At 40.1% G+C, this 16,876-nt stretch overlaps 1 protein-coding gene across 3 annotated transcripts in view; it reads right to left on the reverse strand.

Moving 5' to 3' along the window:
- The window catches only part of cdc42bpab (CDC42 binding protein kinase alpha (DMPK-like) b), a 225,563-nt gene that overhangs the window by 100,926 nt on the left and 107,761 nt on the right, over positions 1 to 16,876 (reverse strand). For all 3 annotated transcript variants that reach the window (XM_062034850.1, XM_062034851.1, XM_062034849.1), the window contains exons 3-5: positions 15,454 to 15,537; positions 11,264 to 11,359; positions 6,164 to 6,312 (exon numbers count right to left, since the gene is read on the reverse strand). In XM_062034850.1, the coding sequence (XP_061890834.1) occupies positions 6,164 to 6,312; positions 11,264 to 11,359; positions 15,454 to 15,537 (329 nt within the window). The remainder of the gene's footprint in view (positions 1 to 6,163; positions 6,313 to 11,263; positions 11,360 to 15,453; positions 15,538 to 16,876) is intronic.

Consider the following 16,876-nt stretch of genomic DNA (forward strand, 5'->3'; position numbering starts at 1 on the left):
TACAAACTTAGAGCTCGGAAGTAGAAGTGAAGTCAGAAAGACCGCGCCCCACACAGGAAGTGACGTCAGAAAAAACGCGCCACAGCCAGCTTCATAACAAAGCGGTTTAGTAACTCAGAGCTAACCACTGGAAATATGAAGGCGAGTTATCCAGACATGCCCGTGTTTCTCCTTCCAAAATGTTTCCAAAGTGCTGCACAACAATATTAAAATATTATCCTTAGCTCCACCAATGACTGAATAAAAACAAAAAATAAATACATATAAAACCAATATAAAATAAATATGATTAAAAACGATTTTAAAGGGTAAAACCAATTAAAACAGCAAATACAAATAAACATTTTAAAAACACAGAGGACAACAGAGGACCACACAACTCACGTAGTGTTAAAAGCCAGAGAATCTCAGCTACAATCGGGCGGTAGGCGGGGTACACCCTGGACAAGTCGCCACCTCATCGCAGGGCCAACACAGATAGACAGACAACATTCACACTCACACATATTAATATATATTCCAAACATTTTTTTGTTGGAATAAAATGCTCGTACCCGCAAAAGCAAGTAAATTTTTGAATAATAAACGCCATAGGGAATTGTAGGGATGATGTTTGATAAGGAATTATCGAGTTCGAGCCTATTATCGAATCCTCTTATCGAACCGATTCCTTATCGATTCTCTTATCGAGTCCAGATAGGTTGTTGTATATGATCACTACAGGTGTATAAATAATAATATAGTGTTAAATAAAATCAGTCCCTTGGGCACAAAACTGAAAATAATACAGCTCTCCAAAAAGTGCACTTCTGCTGCTATTTGACATAACTGTTTGTTATGATGCTTTGACATTTTTGCACATTATTTCTTTATTGAAAGAAAATTCTATGAAGAGAAAAGTTCTTTGCAAATGTGGTTACAATGCTAAAAAAATGAAAAGTTAAAGCTAAAAAAAGAAATACACTTTATTGAGTTAACATTATTTCTTTATAGGAGGAAAAATGTTATGAGCGAGAGAATATTACAACTACACTACCCAGCATGCAACGGGAGTTACGAACATGCGCGGTAGCCCCGAAAAGTGTTGCATGTTGCCACGCTGTGAAAGTAAACGTCAAGAACTCAGCCAACACGCCTCGTCTGCATTATTTATAATTAGACAGACAACACATCTACAGTGTGATTTTGTTTTGTTTACAAGGAAAGAAAAAGAAAAGTTAAAAAAGAGAGATATGTTGTATATATATGTATGTGCTGCGGTTGTTTTAAGAATGTTGCGACAGCTGCCGTAAAGGAGGTGCGTTGCTAGCCTGGTTGCTATGTTTCCGGTTGGTCGTAAAAGTGTCCGTCATGTGTTTTACCCTGCTAAAATCTCTCAGTAAATTTATTCGATGGACGATAGCTTTTGTTTTGAACTTTATTACACCTTGGACCGCTTTTTCCCGTCCATTGTTTTCCTGCTTTCGCTATCTGCGCCTAATGACTGAGCTATGTGACGTCAATTCTTGTGATGTCCCATGGAGCATTTCTGGTCGGGACGGGATTCGAATAAAGAATCAACTCTTTTCCTTTACTATAGTGGTCTCGATAACAGGTACCGGTTCTCAAAAAGGGATTCGAGTCCGAGGACTCGGTTCTTTTCTTATCAAACAACCGGGAAAACCGGTTTCGAGTATCATCCCTAGGGAATTGTGTAATTGCTGTGTAACATGATAATTGTTACACAGCATCTATTTACTGTAGCATGCCATAACTGACATATGGCCCTCAACTCTCCTTCCCACAGCAATACCTGCAACTATGGCAACTGTAAACAACGAGAAGAAGTGACAAGTCGAAAAGCCTGTCAAATTCCTGACTTGGCTGGTACATTCCACTCGGAACTAGCATTGTGCTAGCAGCGCAGTCGCAGACTTTAGACGGCCTCCTATCAAATGTCCCTGCAGCTGTCAGCCAGAGTCGGACATAGAAAGTGAACGTGTCTAATGTGGTATCTCCAGATCACACATCAGTGTGCATGTTTTCCAGCAGCCCAGATGGAAGCATGTAACGGTGTAACGAGCAGAACATATAATAAGTATACCACACACACATAGTACAGCCATTGTGGTTGGACGAACAACTTTCCTTTTGAGCGGCGGACTTCCTGCAAACACGTCATGCTCCCTGGCTTTGCCTCACCACCGATCCCCTCCTCTTTCTCCTCATTTGGCTTTTGGAAATGAACCTCTGTTTTTGCAACAGCCGGCGGCGATGCATTCCGACTGCGACGTGTTTAGTTCTGTCCTCCCTGTGCGGCGTTCAAGCGCCATCCTTCGCCCCTCAGAACACCTCCAGAGCTCAAGCGTTTTGTCCGCTTGACTTTGACAGGCTAACAATGTAAGGCAGCGCTGTACGCTTAGCTTCACCCCTACTAAATGAAAAATATTACTGCATTTTTTGTAGCACAGAAAACGTTTAGTAGCATGATTAACGCGCAAACAAGGCACACGTGCACGCATTCATATAAATATTCAGTGTTTCCCACACATTCATTTATTTGTGGCGGCCCGCCACGAAAGAATTACGTCCGCCACAAATAGATTTTATTTTTTTTTATTTTTTTGTCCTGTCCAGCTTCTCAGGCAAATCATATAGTTGATGTAGATGCCCATATCGGCTGTTCAGATTTACTTTACAAAAGAGAAGTGTAGGATACTTCTCTTGTTGCCTTATTTGTATTTGACCACTACTGTTTTCTGTTTATTTGTTACTGACTGTGGCAGGACACCTCTGCCTCTGTTTCACTTTATGTTGCTGGTAAATAATATGGTTGTAGTAGTAGGCTAAAGTTAAATTATTTAGTATGCACTAATTAAAGGGGCAGAGCTTTAAGAGACATTTTAGCTTTTATATTTTGTAAGATATATTTTTTGTAAGAACCACAATTAATAAATATATTTCAGTGAATAACTTATTGTTCAAATCTGTATATAAATATGTACATAAAGTGTTGTAATTATATTGTAAAATGGATGGATGGATGGACGTTTAAAACAAAACTGTTATTATTAATTAGTAAGTATACAATTTTTGAGCCTTTTTAGAGAAAATCATATCATTGTAGTAAATTATGCAAATTACTCGATGATGTCATGGTGACCACGCCCATAGCCACGCCCCCACCGCCACAGGTATCTTGGCAGTTTATGGGAAACACTGATATTACTATTGCAACTAGGGCTGGGCGATATATCGATATATCGCGGGTTTGTCTCTGTGCGATATAGAAAATGACTATATCGTGATATTCGAATATACGTTCTCACGCAGTTGCTTTTAGCTGCGGGCATTACGCTACAGGCTCTTCTCACTCTTTGTTGTCTCTCCTTCTCACAGACAGCAAGCGCACCTTCTTACATACGTCACATACGTATACGCCCTCGCGGAGCAGAGAGGTAGCAGCATGGATAACGTTAGCTGTGGTGCGAGTGGTAATACGAAATATGAAGGAAGAATTAATTCCCAAGAAAAACAGCAGGGGGTCCATCGTCTGGCGGTGGTTTGGCTTTAAGTGGGAATATGTCGAACAGACAACCGTAATTTGTCAAGTATGCGGCAAAAGTGTTTCTACAAAAAGTAGCATTACTGCTAATATGTAGCATCATTTGAAAAGTCACCCGCTAGAGAATGAAGAGTGCTTACTCCGCATGTCAACATCTCCGTTCGGTGCCACACCAACAAAATGCAGAGGCAAACATTTCCACATCAACACCGTATGAAAAAAATAGTCAACAACAGAATGAGATAACATCCGCAGTAACCTACCACATAGCGATTTGATTTCCTATTATGCAGCTCATTTTTATTTGACAGTTATTGAAATATCTTGTGTGACATCATGCACAAAAGTGCACTTTATTTGTTTTAAACTATTGTAGTGGCGTTCTGTACAAAAAGTGCACTTTAATTTAGTGTTGTTTTGATATGTCATCTTAGTGACTTCATGCACAAAAGTGCACTAATAGCTTGTTTTAAAATGTCTCCGACAATCTTGCACTTTCTGTTTTGAAATGCCATGAATGTTTGTGCCACTGCTTAATAACTGTTTAATAAATACACTTTTGGTCAATTGACTTAGTTGTGATTTCCCTCTCTGCATGAAAGTTTAAAATGAGCATATATTAATGCAGTATGAACAAGAATGTTTTACATACATACATACATACATCACATAGAATCATCATATTGGTGTAATTATATGCATCAAGTGTTAATTCAAGGCTAAGGCAAAATATCGAGATATGTATCGTGTATTGCGATATGGCCTAAAAATATTGAGATATTAAAAAAAGGCCATATCGCCCAGCCCTAATTGCAACACTACATTAAACACAGAACATCCCTAAAGTGTGCTAGCACTGTCGCTAACACCAGTGTAGGGCTGGGCCATATGGATCAAAACTCATATCCCGATATAGTTTCACCCCTAAACTAACCCATACATGGAAATATCCATTGACGTAACTAAATATCTCCACCATGCCTTGATTTGGGGTTGCCAAATACACTCCGCTCCCCTCTGTACATGGCGAGGGAGGGACGCACACGGAGTGGTCAGAGACACTTCCGCGTCAATCACTTGTCCATTTGGTTATGATTCAAGTTTATTTCACGTGTGCTCCTATTTTTTTGGACTGAAATGCTTTACAGGACAAAGGACAATGATTGTAGCAACGTTTATTTAACAAATGGTGTCCTTTGTTGCGACTAGGGCCGGCCCGTGGCATAGGCCGTATAGGCAAATGCTAAGGGCGCCGTCCATCAGGGGGCGCCACGCCAGTGCCACAAATGTTGGAGAAAAAAAAAAAAAAAGTTGGTTCTATTATTTCTAAATACAAAAAATAATCCCACGTTAATTAAAATGCAAAGTAAAGCCTATTTAATAGAAATATTATTTGTTACAACAATACGCCCCCACCCCCCGCACGGTGCGCCCCCTCCCTTCCTGTATCATGACTCTTTTTGGACGTCACCACATCAAAAAATTAACACAAGATGTCAAAACGGCCAAAACTGTCAGGTGCCCAGGGAAGAAAAAAGAGAAAAGAAGAGGAGGAGAAACGAGAAAAAGACAGAGGTATCAGGTAGGTAACGTTAGCCTACATGAAATTATTTGTCTGTTATAGAATGTCATAGTAACCTGGCTTTTTAGCATTAAGCTAATGTTACATGAATCGGCAATAAATAGCTAGTTCTGTTTTAACGTCGGGTTAATATTGTGGAGGGGGCTAAATTGTTATGGAAAATAATAATGTAACGTTAGGTAATTACAGTACTCCCACCTTACATTCCTCAGGGACATTTGTAGTAGATCTTTTAAGCAGGTGTTTTTTGTTTACATTGTTATTGCCTTCTGGTTAGCTAATATTTGCCCTGCAGGTAATAGTCACTTTTCCACCCCTTTATATATTAGGTATAGTTGTAAGCCTATAGTTGTTAAAGTGCACATCATTAATGTTAATTAAGCAATATCACATGAGAGGGAATGCTGTTTTTTTCATTTGAGCACTGCTGTGATTCGGTTAAAGATAATCATAACATAACATTCTCATATAATATGTTAATTTGATTTCTTTAAGTAAAAAAAAAAGGTCAAAGACAAAGCTATTCGGTTTCTTGTGAGTGTATATACACTTCACTGCCGATGTGGGGGGGCGCCACCTAAAATCTTGCCGAGGGCGCCAGATTGGTTAGGGCCAGGCCTGGTTGCGACTGACCTTGTATTGGAGATTGCAGGGATGTGATTACACTTTGAGATTAAAAAAGGAAAATTGAGGGGGAAAAAAAGAGAAAAAAAGGGCTGCCACGCAAACGCCAAAAATTAAAAAATAAAATTTCCTGCAATTGGGTGCTCTACATTTATTTTCATCGACCAACCTTTTGGAGACTTACACGTCCGAAGTAACGAAGCACACCATTTTGACCACATAATTTACTTACATGCTTGTTGCTGTGGTAAAATCTATCTAAAAACTACAACGCTCTTATTTTGAAAGTTACTTTGCACTGAACAGGAAGTCACTGTGTGCACGCTGTACTGCTGTGCGCTCACGTTTCCTTGAAAAGTGCTCTTGGCCCGCTCCGAATGTGAAACGCTAGGATCTAGAAAAGTTTTGCTCACCTGTGAACGTAGTGAAGCTGATGAATGGACTCAATGGCCAGCACCATTTCAGCCAGGTAGAATCTGGCCATATCCTCGGGCAGCCGGTCCTCGAATTTACTGAGCAGGGTCAGCAGGTCCCCGCCCACATAGTAGTCCATGACGAGGTACTACAACAACATGAGAGGTGTTCTTAGTTGCAGTGACATGGACCGACAAGTTTGAGTAAAAATTAACTTGATTTGTTTGCCAGCCTCGATAATAACCGTGCGTTGTTAACGGCTACAAGAGGCAGAGTTTGCAAGCTAGCTTAAATGCTAACTTGAAAAAAAGAGACATATACGTCTTTCCCCATTAAGAAACGTCATTCACCAATCTAAAAATGTACGAACACATTACTGTCTAAACAACTAAGATACAGTATTCACATTGAACATAAAGGCTGCACACAGTGATCGATATCAACTCCACACTGTCAAGTTTAAACAGACGGACGTTCGTTCGAGATGAAGTGAACAGAAACCGGAAGTGAAACCAAATGACCACCCGATTTGCATTTCTTAAAAAAACATTTTGAACATTTACAAATTAAAATGGAAGAAGATATTTAAACACACAAATAATAACAATATGGCTCTTCTGAAGCCAGAACAATATTTAATGTTTCCTCTGCCAAAAATGTATTTGGTGTTTACATTTATTTTAGTTATTAAATGTCAACTTGGTTGAAAGTACTTTTTGAGCCCACGCATTCAACAATTCCGTGAAAACAATAATAACCGTGATTATTTTGGCCTCAATAACTTTATTTATTGTTTTGGTTGTGTATATTTCAGGTTCCACCACCCACTACTTAACAGAAACAAAACCCATTGTATTGTATTTGGTTGTGATTTTTATTCAAGTGCACATTTTGCTTACATACAGAGTATATTTTATTTGTATTATTAAATTGTTTTACCTAACTTAGACAATTAAAAGTTTACATTCCAATTGCAATGTTAAAATACATGAGAAATGCAAGTTTATTGCATCAGAAAGATTATACTTGCATTATTGTTACCGTAAATTTCAGACTATAAGGAGCTGCTTATTTCCTACACTTTGAGCCATGCAGTTTATAAAACGGTGCGGCTAGTAAATGGATTTTTCTTTGCTGACGGCCTTAATATATATACTTAAAATAAAAAAATAAAAAAGCTAATATTATGCAACAATCTTGACCAGACCTGGGCAAATTAAGGCCCAGGGGCCACATGCGGCCCGTTGAGCTTTACAATCTGGCCCGCCGGACATTCCCAAATAATTTTTTTAGATCTTTAAGATGGAAACTGTAGCTGCCATTATGATGTGCAGTCATGTTTTCTAATGACCGTAAGTCTTGAACTATACAAAGTATTTCAATGGTTGGAATCTGCGCTTGTGGATGATATACAAGTTACTATGGTAATCTAATTAGTTACTATGGTAATCTAATTAGTTACTATGGTAATCTAGGTCACAGCAGCTCAGACGAGACACCAAGCAGTGTGGGCGGGAAGCGTTTCCACAGACGCGGAAGGAGATTTTCACAACAAAGTTCTAAAGCTTAGTGATGTATAGAATAGAATAGAATAGAATAGAATAGAATAGAATAGAATAGAAAGTACTTTATTGATCCCTGGGGGAAATTCAGCATATATCAGATATATCAGATTGTAAGTGGGTTTATTTAGTACCCTTCGCGTTCATATTTCGCTGTTTGTTGCGTTTCACTTGATTGTAAAATATGTCGATCGAAAGGGGGTGTTATTATTCATATTTTGTCAATATTCAGTGTTTTATCGTTCATAGAAAAATGTAAAATTCCATTACGTTTTTTAAGGCGGTCTGTCATAACGTTTTTAAGCATTCAATCCGACATTATTGTGAGGTTTTGTGTTAGTGTTCCTAAAAATAGATATACCGGCCCCCAGACAAATGTTTTTCTCTAAATGTGGCCCCCCGAGTCAAAATAATTGCCCAGGCCTGATCTTGACAGTAAAATAAGAGTCTTTTAAATCATTTTAAATCATGATGATCAAAAGATATGACTTGGAGTCAATGTTTCCATGTTTAGTTATTCTGCTGTATGTTATGCAATGTGTATGCTATGAATATCTATATGGCTAATCTTCTGAACTGAACAACAAATGTAATTGAATGAATGGGGGAATATATAAGTTTTCCTTCTTTCTGCTCCTTTTCATTCATCATTTATTTTAAATGTTATGTGTTTTGTTTTTTTTGTTTTTTACCAAAAATGAAAAAAAAAAAAAAAAATACACTGAATAGGTGCGTTATTGTTTGTGTTATGGTGCCATCTTTTGGACAAGTTCGCTCACTGAAGATGCTGCAGTGTCCTTCCATATAGTGCTTTCAACCGGAAGAAGAGTGCCGCTCTGTCTTTTAGCCGTCCGTAGCATTTCTACTCGTATGGATTCTTCATTCATCACTCCAAGCGACGTTTGTAAGTTCTACGATATAACTAAAACAATTCTTACTTACTTAAGCGTCCCATGCAGCTAGTGGGTCCATGACGATGACTTCCGTTTTATCTGATCATCCGTTTTACTGCCGTGTCACAGACACACAATTAAGGTATGTAAATAAACATTTACAGAATATTTCTCTGTAAATAACTATTTTCACAACGTATATATCTGCGACTTATAGTCCGGTGCGGCTATTATACGGAAAAAAACACATTTCCTAAAATTTTGTGGGTTTTTAATTGATTGATTGATTGAAACTTTTATTAGTAGATTGCACAGTGCAGTACATATTCCGTACAATTGACCACTAAATGGTAACACCCGAATAAGTTTTTCAACTTGTTTAAGTCTAGGTCCACGTTAATCAGATCTTTGTAGGCTGCGCTCTGTAGTCTGGGAAATACGATATGTATTTTCATTTTATTAATAGTTAATTCAACTCAACGCTAAGAAAACGGAAATGCTGATTATCGGTCTTGCTCAACACCAACATCTATTTAATAATACCACCTTAACATTTGACAACCAAACAATTAAACAAGGCGACTCGGTAAAGAATCTGGGTATTATCTTCGACCCAACTCTCTCGTTTGAGTCACACATTAAGAGTGTTACTAAAACGGCCTTCTTTCATCTCCGTAATATCGCTAAAATTCGTTCCATTTTGTCCACAAGCGATGCTGAGATCATTATCCATGCGTTCGTTACATCTCGTCTCGATTACTGTAACGTTTTATTTTCGGGCCTCCCTATGTCTAGCATTAAAAGATTACAGATGGTACAAAATGCGGCTGCTAGACTTTTGACAAAAACAAGAAAGTTTGATCATATTACGCCTATACTGGCTCACTTGCACTGGCTTCCTGTGCACCTAAGATGCGACTTTAAGGTTTTACTACTTACGTATAAAATACTACACGGTCAAGCTCCTGCCTATCTTGCCGATTGTATTGTACCATATGTCCCGGCAAGAAATCTGCGTTCAAAGAACTCCGGCTTATTAGTGATTCCCAGAGCCCAAAAAAAGTCTGCGGGCTATAGAGCGTTTTCTATTCGGGCTCCAATACTATGGAATGCCCTCCCGGTAAAAGTTAGAGATGCTACCTCAGTAGAAGCATTTAAGTCTCATCTTAAAACTCATTTGTATACTCTAGCCTTTAAATAGACTCCCTTTCTAGACCAGTTGATCTGCCGTTTCTTTTCTTTTCTTTTCTACTCTGCTCCCAACCCGGGGTGGACCGCTAGCCTGTGCATCGGATGGGGACATCTCTACGCTGCTGACCTGTCTCCGCTCGGGATGGTTCCTGCTGGCCCCACCATGGACTGGACTTTCGATGATGTGTTGGACTTTCACAATATTATGTCAGACACACTCGACATCCATTGCTTTCGGTCTCCCCTAGAGGGGGGGGGGGGGGGGTTACCCACATATGCGGTCCTCTCCAAGGTTTCTCATAGTCATTCACATTGACGTCCCACTGGGGTGAGTTTTCCTTGCCCGTATGTGGGCTCTGTACCGAGGATGTCGTTGTGGCTTGTGCAGCCCTTAGAGACACTTGTGATTTAGGGCTATATAAATAAACATTGATTGATTGATTGATTGATTGATTGAATTTGGTCTCAAAATAATGCTGAGAATAATATTGTTTATCTGCAATATATTAGGCCAAACCACAAAGGCGAACATTGCTTGACTGGAAGGGCAGTGGCGTCTAGTCTGAAAAGTTTTTTGGGGAGTGTCTCGGCTTAAACATTTGTTGTGAGAATGTGGGAAATGGAATGACAGGCATTTGAACTGTGGGTCACAGAAAGAGAGGACAGACTGTCTGCTTGAATTGTGAATGATGGCCGATGGCAGTGGTCTTTATCACAGTCCACATCCAGCCTGCCAGATGCCCCAACTGCAAAGCCAACATTTTTGCACCAACTGCCATTGCCGTGGTATTAAAAGTCAATTTACTTTGGACATTCGTTAATATTCTGTCCTCTCATGTGTCATTTAGGGCGGAGGCAACATTAACAAACTATAAACATTGATCACAAAGTATAACAATGAGAATATTTCATATTGTGATTATTGTCACTAAATTGTCACGGTATTGTTGAATGTGCACTCTTATAACTAGTGCTGGGCTGATAAAACAATAATCAATAGGTATCGCGATAGAGAGGTAGGCAAAATCAATAAAAAACATTGACCAAAGACAGGTGTGCCAAGCTTATTCAAAAAGACTTGAGGCTGGAATTGCTGCCAAAAGTGCATTAACAAAGTATTGAGCACAGGCTCTCAATGATTATGTCATGTTTTAGTTTTTATAAGTTTGCAAAAATTTCTACATTTCTGTTTTTATCAGAATCATAAATACTTTAATAATCCCTGAGGGGAAATTAAGATTATTAAAATAGATATATTGTCAAGATGGGGTGCTGCGTGTACATTACTGAGAAATAAAATGAACTTTTTTGATTTTAGCAAATGACTGCAATGAAACAAAGCGTGAAACGCTTAAAAGGGTCTGAATACTTTCCGTACCCACTGTGAACCTAAGAATCAATGCTGCCCAACGTTATAAGCCTCGTTTTTACACATTGTCTTTCCGTCACATACCAAATTGTTGTCATCCTGGAAGGCATAGTGGAGGGTGGTAATCCACTGGGAGTCTCCGTTCACCAACACATCTCTCTCCTCGCGAAAGCACGCCGTCTAAGGGAAGACAAGATACAGTTTAGTGAAGGTCAATATTTAAGTCACACACGACATTAAAGGGGAACTGCACTTTTTTGGAATGTCGTGTTTCATTTACACTCCTTATGTAAGACAAGAAGACATATCTTTTCTTTTTTTATGCATTCTAAATTCAACGTTCACTTTATTAGTCCCTGGGGAAAAATTCAGATTTTCAGCACAATCCCATTCAAGAGCAGACATACATTACAGGGAGACAGAACAGGAACGCTGACGGGTCAGCCAACTTCCGGCGAAAGGTGGGAAAAAGGTAAACGCTGTTAAGAAAAAGGTTCGGTCACAGACTGGGCTCCTGGGGAAGGGGTCCAGACTGAGGCCAAGGGAAAAAAAACTCAATAGCCATAAGCACTCAAACATTTTACATAGAATCCACAAGACTTGCAACAGAGGCGAGGGTGTGTAAATAAACACTAGTAAGAGTCAGCTATCAATAAAGTTCATGGCCTACGCTCTCTTCCGGCTATGAAACGCTTCTAAAAAAAACATCCAAAAACTTCCATCAAGGTTTTGTATACACGCTGTAAGTAAATATGTGGTTTATTAACATTCATAATAACATGTAACCAAATCCTCTCATCGCTGAAGCATATTTAATATTAACAGTGGGATTTCTAACAATTAGGGAGATTTGTGTCATGTTTGTCCTCTAGAAATGTTATTAAAACAAAAAATATATTTTCCATTTTCACACATTTTTAAAAACGCTCCAGCAGCCACTAGGGCGGCGATAAAGAGCCGCATGCTTTTCTACAGCCCCGGGTTGCCAACCCCTGCATTATACCAACATGTTGGTCGGCGAACCATGTTCAAAAACCAATTATACTGTATAGCAGCATAAGCTACAGGGCTGTAAATAAAAAAATCTATTTTTTAATCAATCGTGATTCTTCTTTGTTATGATTCTTAATCTATTTAAAAATTAATAAAAAATAAATAAAACATGTTTTTGTACTGTCTAGCCACTCAGACAAATCATTGTTGATGTAGATGATCTATATCTGTTGTGCAGATTTACTTTAGAGAAGAAAAGTGTTGGATACTTGTCTTGTTGCCTTATTTGTATTTGACTTTATTAAATGTTTATGTAGAATTTTATAAAACAAAATAGTTTTTGGTAAGTAATATAGAAATTAATCAGAGCTGTTTATTTTATGGAGGAATGTAGTTAATCATAGAACTGGCGCCCAATGTTATTAAAAAAGTACTGATACTGAATCGAATCGTTACCCCAATAATCGCATCATGTGGTGCCCAAAAATTCAAAGCACTACTAATAAGATAGTTAACGCACTGTGATAATAGCGCCACTAAAAATAGTTTGTCTGCGTCAGCGCTTATGATAACAATATCGCTGATACTTGGTTAATACTCAAGTCACGACATGTAAATGGAGTATTGTTGGCGCTTTTTGGATATTTTTGGAGGCCGTCATGGGCGCTATAGTGTACTCCTATTAGCTGCATTGTTAGCCACCTCTTACTTGCCATATTTTACAATTTAGAATGCATAAAAAATTTAAAATAGATGTGTCCTTCTCCCAGTATGATCAGTGTCAGAGCTTGGTCTGCATTGCCAGCAGTAAGTCGGACCCGTTCCCAGTGAGGGTTGGACTCCGCCAAGGCTGCCCTTTGTCACAGATTCTGTTCATAACTTTTATGGACAGAATTCCTAGGTGCAGTCAGGATGTTGAGGGGATCGGTGGATGCAGGATTAGGTTTCTGCTTTTTGCAGATGATGTGGTCCTGACGGCTTCATCTAGCCAGGATCTTCAGCTCTCACTGGATCGGTTCGCAGCAGAGTGTGAAGCAACTGGGAAGGGAATCAGCACCTCCAAGTCCGAGTCCATGGTTCTCACCCGGAAAAGGGTGGAGTGCCATCTCCGGGTTGGGGAGGAGATCTTTCCCCAAGTGGAGGAGTTCAAGTACCTCGGAGTCTTGTTCACGAGTGAGGGAAGAGTGGATCGTGAGATCGACAGGCGGATCGGTGCTGTGTCTTCAGTAATGTGGACGCTGTATCGATCCGTTGTGGTGAAGAAGGAGCTGAGCCGGAAGGCAAAGCTCTCAATTTACCTGTCGATCTACGTTCCCATCCTCACCTATGGTCATGAACTTTGGGTTATGACCGAAAGGACAAGATCACGGGTACAAGTGGCCGAAATGAGTTTCCTCCGCCGGGTGGCGTGGCTCTCCCTTAGACATAGGGTGAGAAGCTCTGCCATCCGGGAGGAGCTCAAAGTAAAGCCCCTGCTCCTCCACATCGAGAGGAGCCAGATGAGGTGGTTAGGGCATCTGGTCAGGATGCCACCCGAACGCCTCCCTAGGGAGGTGTTTCGGGCACGTCCGACCGGTAGGAGGCCACGGGGAAGACCCAGGACACGTTGGGAAGACTATCTCTCCCGGCTGTCCTGGGAACGCCTCGGGTTCCCCCGGGAGGAGCTGGACGAAGTGGCTGGGGAGAGGGAAGTCTGGGCTTCCCTGCTTACACTGCTGCCCCCATGACCCGACCTCGGATAAGTTGTTGTTGACTTTGGACTAGCGACTGCACGACATCAAGGCCGCGGAATAAAGACACACTGCAGGCTTACACACAAACATGCATCCACAAAAATATACGCCACACACATACATACTCCACCCCTCCAATCCAAAGCCCTCGACGCAAATCCCATAGGGGTGATGAAAGGATGGTCAGTGCCTGAGAGCTGCGACCTACCACCATGACCCCGCACTCCCTTCCCTCTGTTGCTAGATATCTCGAGATGTACGTTGTAATATGTATACCGTATTTTTCGGACTATAAGTCGCACCGGCCGAATATGCATAATAAAGAAGGAAAAAAACATATATAAGTCGCACTGGAGTATAAGTCGCATTTTTGGGGGAAATGTATTTGATAAAATCCAACACCAAGAATAGACATTTGAAAGGCAATTTAAAAGAAATAAAGAATAGTGAACAACAGGCTGAATAAGTGTACGTTATATGAGGCATAAATAACCAACTGAGAACGTGCCTGGTATGTTAACGTAACATATTATGGTAAGAGTCATTCAAATAACTATAACATATAGAACATGCTATACGTTTACCAAACAATCTGTCACTCCTAATCGCTAAATCTCATGAAATCTTATACGTCTAGTCTCTTACGTGAATGAGCTAAATAATATTATTTGATATTTTACGGTAATGTGTTAATAATTTCACACATAAGTCACTCCTGAGTATAAGTCGCACCCCCAGACAAACTATGAAAAAAACTGCGACTTATAGTCCGAAAAATACGGTATGTGCTTTGCTATGGAGGTTTTTTCCCACTCCAGACTGGGCCCCCTTAGGAGCCCAGTCTATATTGTATTTCTTTTACTCATCCTTCCCCAGCGTTTTACCTTTCCCCCATCTTTTACGGGGCGCCTTGTGGCGACCCATCAGCATTCCTGTTCTGTAACCCTGTAAACTGTTTGTTTGTCTAATCTTGAACGGGTTTGTGCTGAAAACAAAGTTTCGTTGTACTTGTGCAATGACAATAAAGACCTATCCTATCCTGTCCTATCCTAAGAAGATGGAACGGATGGATGTGTTCCTCTCTTACATATTGTGAATGATAGACAACATTCCAAAAAGGTGCACTTCTCCTTTAAGAGCTGTGTCATCACATGGATGCCTGCACCTGTTTCTACCACCGAGGTCGTCACAACTATTTCAACTCGGTGCCTGAAATATGCACTCGTGCACATTGTGAGAAATATTGACGATCCATCTTCGCACGCACACTTGCAAACATTCATGCATGCACGGGTGACAAGGAGAGCTGAAACACGTGACGTATGAGCCGTGAAGACCCAAAGGCCCACGGGACACTGAGGAATGCCAGGAATGTCAGCAAGGGGTTGACGAGCAAAACACGCCTCGGCAGCTTGTCGCGCCGCAACATGTGCAAACGTCGTGGATTCGGGGTCATGGTTTCTTGTCTTGGAATGACCCACTTCCCAAGCCCAGCGGTCACGGTGCTGTTCTACCTCTTGACACTTGAGTTCTCGGAGGAACACTTACCTCGGCTCGCTTCAGCATCTCCCACTTGTTGAGGATTTTCATGGCGAACACTTTGTCCGTATTTTTCACCTTGACCACCGCTACCTGCACACAGGATAGAACAGAAATGGTGACTCCCAACGAACGTAAACATCCCAGGTATATATATCCCACGGGTGCAAAATCTCAATTAGAGGGGGTTGTTCTTCCTAGCAGTGGAGAGATTGGGAAAGGTTTCATTCATTATTGAAAATGTCAACATTTGTCAAAGCTGAAGAAGCACAAACACTGTGGGAGAAAAGGGTAGCTTGTAATTTTCAATGACAGTTGTAGCTACTGTAAATTACGTACTGTAAGCCGCTACTTTTGTCCAACGCTCTGTACCCTGCGGCTTATAAATCGGTGCGGCTAATTCATGGATTTTTCTTTGCTGACGACCTTAATGCAAATAGTTAAAAAAAAAAACTAAGCTAAGATACTTACCGTATTTTTCGGACTATAAGTTGCAGTTTTTTTCATAGTTTGGCCGGGGGTGCGACTTATACTCAGGAGCGACTTACTGTATGTGTGAAATTATTAACACATTACCGTAAAATATCAAATAATATTCCCGTAAGAGACTAGACATATAAGATTTCATGGGATTTAGCGATTAGGAGTGACAGATTGTTTGGTAAACGTATAGCATGTTCTATATGTTATAGTTATTTGAATGACTCTTACCATAATATGTTACGTTAACATACCAGGCACGTTCTCAGTTGGTTATTTATGCCTCATATAACGTACACTTATTCACCCTGTTATTCACTATTCTTTATTTATTTCGGCCGGAGCGACTTATAGTCCGAAAAATATGGTAAATGGTGGGGTATTGTTAGTGCTATGGCGCCTTCTTTTGGATGAGTTTGCTCACTGCAAGTGCAGCTGGGTGAAGACCTACAAGTGTTTTCTGCTGTCTAAAGCTTTGAACCGTAAGTAGAAGTGTCGTTCCCTCTTGTAGCCGTCCACAGTGTTTCTACTCGTATGGATTTTTCATCGCTCCAAGCAACGTATGTAAGTTTTACACTATAACCAAAACAATTCTTACTTACTAAAGCGTCCCATGTCTGATGTCTGTAGGAGTGTTTTCATGCATATTTATATGTGCTATCGTAAGCTGGGGTCGTTAACATTAGCTAATATGCTAACAGGTTTACGAGTGCTTGTTTTAGTATTATTAACTTACAATGGCATTGTTTTTGTACTGTTTCAGTTTCACAAATTCCTCAGTAAACTCACCAAAACGTCACCGTGGAGTTATTGAGTCAGTTTAGCTGACTGGAGAGCTAGCTTCCGCAGCTCGTGGGTCCATGACGATGACTTCTGTTTTGTTTAATCTGCCGTTTTACTGCCGTGTTGCAGACACCGTTTGGAAACAATTAAAGTATGTAAATAAATATTT

The sequence above is a fragment of the Entelurus aequoreus genome, linkage group LG23 (assembly GCF_033978785.1).
Source record: "Entelurus aequoreus isolate RoL-2023_Sb linkage group LG23, RoL_Eaeq_v1.1, whole genome shotgun sequence".
Lineage (NCBI taxonomy): Eukaryota > Metazoa > Chordata > Actinopteri > Syngnathiformes > Syngnathidae > Entelurus > Entelurus aequoreus.